This window comes from Catharus ustulatus, chromosome 3 (assembly GCF_009819885.2).
Source record: "Catharus ustulatus isolate bCatUst1 chromosome 3, bCatUst1.pri.v2, whole genome shotgun sequence".
Taxonomy (NCBI): Eukaryota; Metazoa; Chordata; class Aves; order Passeriformes; family Turdidae; genus Catharus; species Catharus ustulatus.
The window spans coordinates 15,611,587-15,625,142 of NC_046223.1; the positions used below are offsets into that span (position 1 = coordinate 15,611,587).

At 40.5% G+C, this 13,556-nt stretch overlaps 1 protein-coding gene across 1 annotated transcript in view; it reads left to right on the forward strand.

Annotated features, from left to right (window-relative positions):
• FSHR (follicle stimulating hormone receptor) overlaps positions 1–13,556 on the forward strand; it is an 82,214-nt gene that overhangs the window by 19,204 nt on the left and 49,454 nt on the right. Inside the window, exon 2 of the mRNA XM_033055649.1 lies at positions 9,480–9,551. Coding sequence (XP_032911540.1) covers positions 9,480–9,551 — 72 coding nt within the window. The remainder of the gene's footprint in view (positions 1–9,479; positions 9,552–13,556) is intronic.

Below are 13,556 nucleotides of genomic sequence, written 5' to 3' on the forward strand. Positions count from 1 at the left end.
CAATGTTGGAAGAGTCTAGGCACCTGCAGCTGATATCCCTGTGATATCAGCAATCTGCAAGAGATGAGCTGAGAAAAGTTCTTGCCATGGGAGCTCTGTGACTGGGAAAATGACCAGTGATATGGGAGTGTGTGGTGAGCAATGGCAGTGAACAGGAACGTTTACAGGACTTGAATAAAATGTACAAAGTTGGGGTTTTTTTCCCTTTGTCACTTTTAGTGTTATTTCAAAACGTGAGCATTTAAAATTTACATGTGTGCTTCAGTAGTTAAAAAGAAGTAAATTCTCCGCTTACCATGGTGCTGGAGAAGAAGGAGCACGTGGCACAGGCCCAGTTCATTTCTGTGTTTCAGGATAGCTGTGTTAGCTCAAGTCTGGCTGGTGCCCTGGGAAGAGCAGAGTAGGTGCTGTTGGCCTCTGGGACCTCTCTTTCCAGAGAGGCTGTTTTCCCAAGAATTCCAGTTGAGTTAGTTGTGTTTGACACTTGTGCTGCTCTTTGGAAAATACAGCACGTAGTAGATAGCAGAGAGAATATTTACTTTTGCAAAGCTTATATTCAGATAGGAAAGAGGAGTGCAGTCGGGTCTCCAAGTGCTGTTTCTTAAATGGTTTCTGAATGCTCTGGCTTCAGGAGTATCTGGTATCTCATTACAACTTCAAACAAGCCTTTGCATGTATCCAAATTAATCCAAATATTTGGTGGGAACCCTGTTACTTATTAGACTGTGTGCTAAGTAGGGAAGGTAACAGTGAGTGTCTTTTTATTTCATTAATATTCTGGGATACTTCATCCGTGTCCCATTAAGCAGCACAGGTAGAGTGCCCATGAAGATATGGATGAGAAAGGAGATAAAAAGCACTCCATCTGTTTCTAATGAATTTATCAAGATAAAGTGACACAGGAAAGTTATTGGGTGTTTTGCTATCCAGTGATGGCTCAGTGAGTTTTGCAGAAAAGCTCTCTTTTCTCTTTTACCTTTCCTAAGGCACCCAACTCAGAACTTAAGGAATTTTGTCCCTGGAGGATTTGTCTCAGTCCATACAAATATTATCATGTGTGGTGGGCCTGCCAACATAAAAAGTCTCAAAGTCTTAGATGTAGAAACACTGTGCACAAAGAACACTTGTCACCTTTTGAGTACGATGTCAGACAATGAACAAACCCCTGTTCTCTCCCTGCTGTGAGGTAAAAACCTTTTAACTCATTCTAGGGACAGGAAGAGTCTAAGTGACTGGCTGTGTGTGAGCAGGATGGTTATTCTTGCACTGAATCAAAAGATGGGAAGAAAGTTGTGAAGACAATACCTAAAAAGCCTCCCATCTGATTGGACTGTGGACATTTTCCAGAACTGTATTTGCCTTGACAAGTTGCCCATGGGAAAGAACGCAAAGTAAAACATTCTTTTTGGAAGAACAAAATAGCCAGTGGTTGTACAATGCTCCTTTTGTTAGGAAATTATGCAGAGATATTAATATAAATAGATATAACACCAAGAACGTGCTCAGAGTGAATTAATTTTTAATGGCTCCTCCTCACCATAAAGATGGTTGCAGATATCAAGGTCAGGTTTTAAGGAAGCTGTACATCCATCACACACTGTGCATTTCTCAAAGGCCCCTGTGAATAAGCTGTGAGGAGCAAGGATGTGCTCTTTTAAAAGTAGCATAGTGTCTTACAGGATAATCAATACTAATAAAAGTATAGCTATTTGTGAAAATAAAGCAATCATCCTGGCTCTCTGTAACCAAGGTGGGATAACTTCATTCACTTGTGTTACTCATCTTGCACAGAACACTTTTCACAGCATGCCTTTGACATTAATAGAAGCAATTTTAACTGTGCTGTCAAGCTAACTGCTGGCCTTTTCCGTGGTAACTCATTCCAAGCAGTTAAACTCTTCCCAGATGTGAACATAATCGTGATTCTGCTCAGAGGCCCAAGGAGAACTTGTTTGTTGCAATTTGTGCTCGGCAGCAAACCCTTTTTCTCTATGTGTGTATGTACTGTAGAGGAACCCAGAGCTCCAGCTTTGCTTTACTACAGCTCTGGGTAAGCTCAAAGCAGGATCCTTTCTGCCAAGACAGCATTGCTTTGCCTGCTTTGCCTGATGTCATTTGTGTTTGGGACATATCTTGTGCGCTACTGCTACTTGCAGCTAAATCTTCAACAAATTGATTGTCAGGGACTTCACATACACAGTTAACACATCTGAATGATCACAAGTCTTGTGCCTCTCCAGCTTTGCCTCAGTGTAAATCAACCCAGCCTAAATACACTGAAATAACTACAATAAGTGTAGACCATTAAATATCTCAGAACGAGTAAAAGTCTTGGTGTTGCATTCCTTTTTGTAATTGGGAGTTTTGCCATCCTAGCTTTTTTTTTTTTTTTTTTTTCCAGTTCTTCCATATCCAGATTCCTCCCACCCTATTCAAGCAGAGCTATTTAAAAGCGCCTTGGAGTTTTATTTTTAACTGGCTGCACGTGTGACCTCAGAAGGAAGCTATCTGCTGTGCCGTGGGGGGATGCAGCAGTGCTACTGAGGACAGTGTGTGCTTTGTCCAGAAATGAAAAGGCTATCAGGGCTGAGACTAAACATGCCATGGCTTTGGAAAACTAAGGCAGGGAGGAGGGAGAGTAAGCTTTACAAGCCCTTTGCTTGACCACTTTTACAGTCTTTTAGATGCTTGGTTGTTTTTTTGTTTTTTTGTTTTTTCTCAACAGTTTTCTGTTTCCTTATCTCTCCTTATCCGCTGTTAGCTGCCTACAGGCACTGTGTGCAATTAATTAGCTGACCCAAGCAAGGTCCTCGGGGAAAAACAAATCCCACAGCAAATTTGCTGTGTGCCTGTGGGAGCAGCATCACAGCTCTGCTGGGGAAACAGGCATGTTGTTATCCATGACACGGTGATGTGGGCACGCTGCAAGCGAAAAGCCTACATGGCATTGGGACTGTGATCTTAAAATGCTTCCCTGCAGCTTTTTGTGGCTGAGGGGCATTAATACACTGGGTGAGTGTTAGCTAAAGTTAGAGTAGGGATGCAATCAGTACCATTAATTATCTTCTTAATCGAATTCCAAAAAGAAAAGGAAATTGATTTTTATGGGAGGCCACTGATAAAGATTAAGGAGTGATTTTTCATCAGCTGCTGCACTTATTGCCTTTTAGATTCAGACCTGCAAAGCAGATGGACATCACTAATAACTTCATCACAGTTCTAATTGTATTTACTTTGCCTGTACAATACTTTATTTAATAGCTCACAGACCAAAATATTTTCTTTCTCACAGATGCTCTTCACATCCCTCACAGACCTGAAGATTCCCAAGTAGCCTTCCCTCCCAGATTAACCCTACATCTTCTGTCTCCTTCATGAAATGAGCATTGCCTCGATTTTCTTTGGAATACTCACCTTTACTAGCTTTTATTATCCCACCAGAGGAATTAAACCAGCTGCACTGTCTAGATAACTTCTTTCTCAAGCATTTAAAAGGGATGAGCAGCTGATTTAAGCACATTAGGTGGATGCAGTGATCAGATGCTTCAATCCAGATTGTGCATGTTAGCAAGGGATTATGGTCTTTCTCTCATAAATCCATTTACATGTGTGTGAAGTAGGGCCTCAGACACACAAATCCATGGATCATGTCTCAGTTGAACAAATGAATTGCAAAGCTCATCCTCCGTTATTTGAGTGTGCCTGCGCTATCAGGGTCCACTCTTTGAAATGAATCTGCACTTACATTAATAGTCATTATTAGAAAAATATTCCACTTGGCTTTGGTTTTCTCTTAAAATAATACCATATCTCTCTGAAAAGATGAGACAGCAGGATGGCGGGAGATGTTTTTTGTCACTGCTTGTGCCTTTACTCATGATCCTGCTTTACTCAGCTTTACAAAGTCCCTACTTTAAGATCCCATGGAACTGAGGTGACTAATACAAATCTTTACCCGTTCTTAAATTAAAGCCTCATGAGTATTGAAAATAGCTTAGCAGCATGATCTGCATGCTCTCTGAAGACTTTAAAACCCAAAAGCAAATAAACCTAAGCTTTTTGCATTTAGCTTGATGGTTTTTGAAGCCTGATGTTTTAGCATCTAATTTATGAATTTTGTACTCCTCTCTGCCTGCTGTTAGGAAAAGGAAAATATTGCTTCTTCTGAAAGCACCTACAACCTGCTTAACAGATTCCAGAGATTTTCTACCTAGGCAACTGAGCAGGAGAAATACCTTAATGTTCCCATACATTTACATATGCCCCTTCCCACTGAGATGTTCACTAGAACCAGACCTTAGTCACAGTGAAATCATAGGACAATGTGGACCCATTTCAGCAAGCTGGAGGCCTACAATGTTCTTCATAAATTTAAATTAAATCACATTTAGCTTTAAGGAATCTCATGATTCATTCTAGTGAGAATTAGGACAGAAGTTAAGGGCCAAAGTGACACAGATCAATTGATTTGCACCATCTGGGATGAGGTCTGCAGTATCTGTTAGTCTCCTATTGCAGCATGAAAAGCAAAATAATCCTTCACTGTTGTATTGACTAATCAAGCAAAAACAGAAAAAAACCCCCACCAGGATGCAGGATCTTGTTGATTTGTGCATTTAATCAAGACCACATTAAATAGGTCATAGAATCATTTTGTCTTCCCCTGATGTAAAGCAAAAATTCATCTGTTGCTTGTGCCAGAACCTCCAGCACATCTCGAAAGCAAGAAGCAAAACCAAAGAAACAATAAAGAAACAACAAAAAGATTTACAGAGAGTAAATTAATTTTCACTGTAAATCTTTGTTTTACAAAAATGCACATTGCTGCAGAGGATTAGAAGGTGATAGCATCAGTCTATTAGCTTGGAGATTAAAGTAAAAATGCTCTTCAAAATCCTATCACATTTATTTCTTTGGAACCAAAGTTGGTGATTTAGCATTATGGTCACTGAATCTTTTTGGCTTTTTATTTTATTTTCCTTTGGTCTTTAAGTTATAAAGTTTATAGTATCTGCTTGATATAGTTCATTTTAACATCAAGAATTTGTAATTTACATGAGGCAGGGAAGATAATTCTACAATGCACACACTTTTCTGATTAACTGTGTGTGACTTAAGTAGATCTAAGAAATGGGTTTTAACGAGTGTTTTGAAAGACTACATTCAACCAGGCTTTATGATGCAGAATTATTTTTTTTAACCAGACTAATTTCTGATAATCAGTGCAGTTCTTTGTTGTGCAAAGTTATTGCCAGTGGCAAGGGGAAGCCTTTGCCAAGGAAGAGGGCTGAGGAGGGGACACCAAAGCAGTGTGGGAGCAAGTTCTGGTGGAAAATTTATATTAAATTTATATAAAGTGCACCTTATTAATTGTTCAGGAAAAACTTGTGGGACCAGGGTCTGAGAATTCATTTGATGAATATGTAAAATACGTAAAAAAACCATTCTGAACACAGATGGGTAACCTCACAAACATAGTGAGGTTACATTGGCTTTACTTCACAGGTTTCTTTTGCACTTTTTTTTCAGAGACAATTAACAGGAATGACCTGTATAGGTCCACTTTTTTAATCTTCTAATTTAACAAGTGTTTTAAATCACCCATACCTTGAGCATCAGATATTTGAATAATGACATTCAGTTCTCCATCCTTTCGTGATGAGGTCAATCTCCTTTCTGCCACTGGAATCATGTGGGGTTGGATGAGAGAACATTAATTTTTCTGAAGATTTTTTTTCCTTCATGTCTTATACTCTGCCTGTCTGAACTACTTCAGCCGAAGAAGGCTCTATTTTAAGAAAAGATCAATAAATCTCGTCATAACTGGAAATGTTAGAGGGTTATTCAAGAACATTTTAGCAGTACCTGCTAATTTCTGTTCTTTGCATCATGTCCCCTATAGGCTTTGAGATTAATTTGTCACTATGGTATTTCTGTGATACTGGACACAACCATACAGAGACAAGATGCATTTCTATTGTTTGTTTTTCATAGTGGTAAAAAGTACAAGTCATCTGTGTCGGTGGCTTCATATTAACCAAGATCTCACTGTTTTAAACATCATGTTTGTACGTCCCTATATAAATAAACAAAACTACAGGAGATACTTCTGTCCTCGTCCTGACAGGTCTAGCTTTAAGTAGCAACGTTTTTAGTAGCTTCACAATGGAGGAGTTTACTCACACCCATTCATGGGACAAACAAAAATGATGCAATAAAGAGATGTGTAAAATAATTAAAAGTGAGAAATGGAAAAAGGATGTGGGAATTTTGCATGTTCATTCCAGAGAAGCATAGAAAGTATGAGTGTGATTGTAAAACTAGAGCAGACAACTTCAGTCCCCATCAGAAAACTCCTCAATAATCACTTTCAACAGATATTTAAGTCAGGATTTAGAAACCTCTTCTGGACATCAGGGCATGTATTGAAGCAATGGGCCAGACTTAAATCTATCCTTTTGTATTGTGAATAACAGTAGTTAATATTGCCATTTTTCTGTTTCCAGCCATGTATATTGCCTTCACACAATGCAGGATAACCATGTTATCTGGGGCTTGTTTCCTTTTTCCATGCTCCCTGCTGTGCCATTTGTTAAGTTTTGGGTGGGTCCAACACTGGAGTCCCTTCTAGGACTTTCTCATGCCTTGGGTTGGGCACGTGACTCTGGGTTTTTAATTCCACTGTTCACTGAGCGTTTAGGCCTTTCAATACTTTGCTTGCTGGTACCTAAGTGCCAACATAAATTTTTAGGACCAAATATTGCATCTCTCTCTTAAGTACGCATTTTTTACAGGAAGCTTTTCTTTGCTTGCCTCTCTTGACATGAAACATGCTTTAGCAAAGGTGGACTGTATCCATTTATTTGACCCTAAAATAGCACCAGAAACAAAACCAAAGAAGTGCTTTCCATTTATTTTCTCCATGTACCTCAGAACAACCAGTATCTCATGTTAAGTACAGATTGATTCTTGGAGACTAATTGGTGAGATTTATTGACAGTACAGAATTTGGCTAGTTATAATAGATTCATTATACAGTTGATAATTCACTGAGTAGCTGATTCTAATTTTCACTGTTAGTTATGTCTATAAGTCTGACTTTAGATAGCTTACTCAGAGATGTTTAAAAACAATTAACCTTAATTTTTTTAAAAGTGGAATGTGAGATTTCAGCTATTAAACTTCAATTCTGTTTTAACTGCTTCAGGGTATTAGACACGTGGATCCTGCCACCTTATTAACAGAGGATTCCAGGACCTTCAACAAAGAAATTCAAGGTCTGATTTTTAGTTCTATGCAGATGTGGCTTTTCTCATATTGGTAACCCCATCTATGAATGAGATTCCCCTCTCTTCATTAGTTTCTGTATCAGACTGCAATTTCTTGTTGTGGTGAAGCACGGCATAGGCCAGTGTTTAATTAAAAATTGCAAATGTCCCAATGACCTGTGCCTGCACAGAGAGGATTCATTTTAGCACACTGACATAAAAAAATGATAGGTGGCTTTTCAGACAAAGCCCTTTTTCTAGGGCTCAGAAATTAGGCGTGCATTTTTACAAAGCAGAGTTTGAGAGAGATTTCAAAGCAGATCAAAGTTAAAGGGTTTCCTGATGGTTCAGCTTTGTAGTACTAAGCCTGCTGGGTGTTCTGCAAAGATCCATTGTACCCATCCACTCTGAAGCACAGGCGCAGCTTTGCATGCATTACACCAGCCCTGTTTTCAGTCAGGTTTTACAAATTGCCTAATCCAGGTTAGGCCTTTTCTGGAAGCTCTTTTATCCTCCTAACATTTGCATAATGATCTCAATACTGTAATTCTTGTGTGACAATATGTTGAAGCTTTTTCTGATTTACATTAACGATAGTACAAGAATAATGAAATACTAAGTTGACTTCATCATATTTCACAAGTGAGAATACCATAAACTTCAATGTTTAAAAAAAAGTGTGGAACCAAGTTCACCCATGGTGCAATCACAGTGACATCTCTAGAACTAGGTGAGGTGTGCATTCACTTGGTCCTGCTTAAGTAAATATTAACTCATGAGGGGGTAGGTTCTATTAAAGATGTACAATTTTAAAATGTGAGCTTGTCACATTGGTACTCTGACAGAATAATAGTTTTTTCCCCTAAAATTTTGATTAAAACCTGATAATTTCCCATGAAAATTCTCAGCTAATCATCTGAAATTAAACATAGATGAGGATTGCATGAATACTTTATGTGAATGGTAAGGAAGTCAGTCTCTAGTTTTGAGACATTGTGTTAAAATTTGTAGGACTGCACAGCAGGTAATAGCAGACTGAATTCTCATTCTGTCCTCCTGCAGACCTTACAATGAGACAGCATATAAGCTGAAAGGTGATCCCAAACAGCCATGCATAACCAGTTCTGAGATTATGAAAATTTAGGGCTGTCTGGCAGATGTGTTCACTGGAAAAAAGACTTCCATGGTAATGCAGAAAAAAATTCATCTCCATTTCCACAGAAAAATAGACTGAGAAACTGAATCACAGGGTGTGATGTATGTATGCGACGTTCATATGTGTAACTTGGGTGAGTGGGGCTTTTTTAAATAAGGAAAAAACCTTTTTAACAACTGTCTCTCAATGCAACCAATATTGTCGGATGTCTTGTGATGAGCAGGTCATGTTAATGTATGCATTTGTTCATGATACCTTCTTATCAATGATTAAATGTGTGAAAGAAAACAATCATACAGATAACACCTTATTTCTCTGAGGAGCAGTAGAAACCCTGTATATCATTTGCTGACTGACATTATAAGTTTTCTAGTCCTTTTTGTTTATTGCAATTAGAGGAAATGAGTCCAGGTTGACAAAATGGCTTACATGATATTCCAAATGGCTTTTCTTCATAAAGCATATTCTGTGACCTTTAAAAATGATAAAAATATTGTCCTGGTGAATGTGTGATTGATCATTCCAAAGCCCACATTTGTGGCACATTATGAACTAATTAGAAGAGAGGCTGTGAGAAGCCATAAAATTATTAAAGTTGCAATGATGGGAGAAAGTAGCTGACTGCTTAAATTATCTCTGCAGCAGATTAAGGAATTTTCCTGCATGAGCATGGATGGACCACTTTACAGCCTTGAGTAAGCACCTGATCCCAGTCTGGGTCCACAGGGGTGCTTCATCCTGTGCTTGAGCATCACTCAAAAGAGCAGTTGAGATGAGAAAGATGCTGCTCCCTCTCAGCAAACAGAGAAGCTGCAAGTCTGGATTTCTTCCCGAAGCAAACGGGGAAACAGCAATTAATGATGGATGTTTTTTGCCCGGAGGAACCCCAGTGCTGTGCTGTAATTTTGGATGTTACAGCTGTATTTAGATGCCAAAGCCTTCAGCCCAGAGATCATCCTTGTGCCTGTGAGAAAGGCCTCTCCTGTGCTGGCAAGGCTGCTGCACAGTCCTGTGCTGTGTATAGTAAATAATCACCCCATTTTCTCTATTTTCAGGAGATTTGTCCTCACCAAGATGAGAGTCATTCCAAAAGGAGCTTTTGCAGGACTTGTTGACCTGGAGAAAATGTAGGTATTTTGTCAATATTTACTAGGAAACAACTATTTTACTCCAAGCAGCACTTTCTGATTGCAGCTCCTTTTACAGCCTGTGAGCAAGTCCCCATCATTGGGCTTCATATCATTTTATCTTTCTGTCTAAAAAAAAAGATGGACTGCTTTTTCATTGACACCTTCCAGAACAGTGTTGTCACAAATACATTTTCATATCAGCAATTAGACAGTCTTCAGTCAAAGGGCTGGTTGAGCATGGATTGTCATTGCAGTTAATAAATACAGTGCATAGAAGATCACAGGAAATTGATTATTTTGTGAGTTTTGGAATGAAACAGTGGAAAGATTAGGGAGGAAAGAGCTCCTGTTAATAATGTCAGCTGATTCTCTTTTCACTAAGGAATAAATAGGATTGTTTAGAATCCTATTTGTGTAATAATAGATAGCTGGCAGGATGTGCGAGAGAAGTTTCTTACAGAAAAAAGATCCAAAAATCTTAGTGCACAAAGAGTGTAAGCAGCTCATTTCTGTGAATTTTAGTGATCAGCCTGGAGATACAATTGTGAGCACCTTTGATGAACAGATGTATCTTACATTCATTAGTACACTATTGTGGAGGTACTGCAGGTCCACCATTGGAAGGGAAAACCCTTAGTAACATGTTTTCTGCTTCTTTTTAGTGACAGAAAATCTATGGCTTAGCTGGTGCTAGCACCAGAAATCATAACCCACACTGTCCAACCTGAACTATTCTACCTCATGTATGATTTTTCGGAAATATTTCATGTATGGGCAAATCACATTTTGCTTAGAAACAGAAGAGCACTTACACCCTGAGAGGAGAGGATCACAAACTGGCTGTTCACCCAAGAGCAGTCTGAGTGGGAGTGGGTAAATGTACTTAAAATGCAGTATCCTTTTCAGTGCTGTGTGTGTAATGGGAAAACTCCAAAGAACATTTCTCTGCATCATTTCTACCCTTCTTCCTCATACTCTTGCATGAATAAGGGATTTAGGAAGAAGGTGGTGAGGGCTCCTTTTAGTCCTTATGGAAAATCATTGAGCAGTTTGGACTCTGCAGTGGGTTGAAAAGTGCATTGTGAACTGCTTCTGTTATCTTTAATTACTCAGAAACCATATGTCAGATGTGTATGAAGGCATTGAATGGGGTGTTTCTAAGTGGTGATTTATTGTTAACCAAAAAAATATATATGGAAATGGGCTCAATTTGAAAATACATCCATCTAGTAGTAGTACATGAAGGAGAAATGGGGACAGTCAGTTTATAGCAAAACATCCTTGAAAATGAAAGTGTGATAAATATGTAAATGAGACCAATCAACATCAACAAAACTGTGGTATTTGCAGATAATATAGCAAACAGATAAAATTTGAGATAGCTCACAAATCCTAAACCTAACCCATAAAACATTCATCAGAAATTCATGATAATGTAGGGACAAAAAAAGTGGGTAAGCAAATAATAGATTTGCATATAAAAACACAGCCTTTGTATGAAAGCCTTTTTACTCTTGCAAGATCATGCACAGAAAGAAAGATTAAGCAAACTGTAGCCTATTTAAGGAAAACAGCTATTAATGATGTGATACCTCCATATGGTAAAATGTGGATGGACTGATGTATTACAAATGAGACACCTCAATGTAGTGTATGTGTAGAAATGAGTAGGCTAAAAATGAAGAGTGACAATATTTCCTGAATGTGTTACTGAAGAAAAACAGTATCTTCTGCAGTCCAGCCTAGATGTACTCATGCTTTTCATCACTAATACATCATTCCTAAGTGTGTTTCTGAGAATAGGGTAGGTGGTAAAGCCCAGAATTTGGAGGGAAATGGTGGTCTTGGGAATCATCCATAGGGGATGAGGCAGTTGATTACAAGTGGGAAAAGTGATGGTCAGAGGCTGTCTTGGTCATGGCAGACTTTGGCCTATTTAGGACACTGGTTCAGAGAGTCCTTTGGGAAAGACTCCTTAATAGCAAAGAAGTACAGAAAGGCTGGACCTACTTCAAGAAGGAGATCTTAAAAGCATAGAAGTGTCTTTATGTGCTGAAAAATGAGCTGTTGGGGAAGATGACCAACCTGGCTGACATGGAGCTTTCTCAGGAATCCAGGGGGAAAATAGAGTTTATGGCCTTTGGAAAGGTTAGGATGTCATTAGGTTATGTAGGGAGAAAATTAGAAAGGCCAAAGCTCAGTTAGAATCCAATCTGGCCACTGGTGTGAAAGGTAATAAAAAGGGGTTTTATAAGCATACTAACAACAAAGGAAGGGCCAAGGAACCTCTCATTCCTTTAGTGGACCCAGGGGAAACACTGGCACCGAGGATGAGGAAAACAGTGAAGTACAGTAATTTCAAGACTATAAGGCGCACCCCCCAGGAGTTGGCAAATTTTGTAACTTTGTATATTATATAAGGCGCACCAGACTATAAGGCGCACTATTTTTTTGCCGTGAAGATCCGTGCCGCGTGCAACAAAGTAAGGAATTAGTATCGGAATCCCGCAATCGTGGCGTTTACTGGCAGGTGCTCAGTTTGCAAATATTTTTCACACTTTGGCGTAGCCTTTAAACGCAGCCCCAGGTGCCCTCCCCAAACGCGGGCCCCAGCACTCCCGCCCGCCCCCAGCTGGCGAGGTGGGACTCGGGGCAACCGCAGCTCGCGGCTGCCACGGTTCAGGGCAGCTCGGGGCTGCTGGGGCTCAGGGCGGCCACAGCTCACACCTTGGGGTTGCTGTGGTTCAGGGTGGCTCAGGGCCGCCACGGCTCGTGGTGGTTCGGGGCGGCTCAGGGCTGCCTGTGGTTCAGGGCAGCTTGGGGCAGCCCCATGGCTTGGGGCAGCACGGGGCTGCCCACTCCCTCCATCCCCATGCGGCTCCTGCTGGCTGGGGGCTGCCCGCGACTGCCCAGTCCCTCCCTCCCTGCGCTGCCCCTGCTGGCCGGGGGCTACCCAGTCCCGCTCACCCCGCGCAGCTCCTGCTGACTGGGGGCTGCCCGCTCCCTCCCTCCCCGCGTGGCTTGGCTCATGACTCGCACTTCTGGGTTGGCAAATTTTGCAACTTTGTACATTATATAAGGCGCACCGGACTATAAGGCGCACTTGCAGGTTCGGACCAAAATTTTAGTCAAAAGGGTGCACCTTATAGTTGTGAAATTACTGTACTTAATGCTTTCTTTGCCTCAGCCTTTAACAGAAGGACTGGTTATCCTCAGAACATTTCCTGAAAGGAGGCTGTAGCCAGGTGGGGCTCAGCCTCTTCTCCCAGGCAAGTAGAACAAGATGAAATGACCTCAAACTGTGCCATGGGAGGTCAAGGTTGGACCAGGGAGAATTTCAGATTTTCCAGAAAGGGTTTTAAGGCATTGGAACAGGTTGCCCATGGAAGTGGTGGAGTCATGACCCCTGAAGGTGTTCAAGAAACAACTGGACATCACAGGTTTATTTGACATGGTGGTGTTTGATCAAAGGTTGGACATGATGATTTTAGAGGTCTCAGTGATCCTTGACGGACCCTCTATACTCAGAATATCCCATGAAATACTTGTCTTTTCCAACCTTAATGATTCTATGATTCCAGGTTAAATCAGAGATGAGTCCTCCCTAAGACTCCTGACTCTGTTATATTTCCCTTCAAATTGAATGAAGGCTTTTGAATTTTCTGGTTTTCAAAGACAAATAATTCCTTGATATTTTCCTTCTTTCTCTATGCATTTCCAGACATTCAAACTACTGAGACCTTTAAATGTATTTTGCCAGAAAATGTCAAATACAGTAGTTTCACGAATACAAGCCGCACGGATTATAAGCCGCACCCCCGGTGCCTCGACAATGTTGCTGTCTTTGTCAATAGATAAGCCGCACCCCGAATATTAGCCGCACTTTCGTTCATCGCGAGAATCCGTGCGCAGCTTTCACAAACTGGCCAATTAGTAACAGGATCGCGGCATAGCAGGCTTTACTGGCTAGGGGCGGGGCCAGGCAGGCTCGGCCCGCTCATG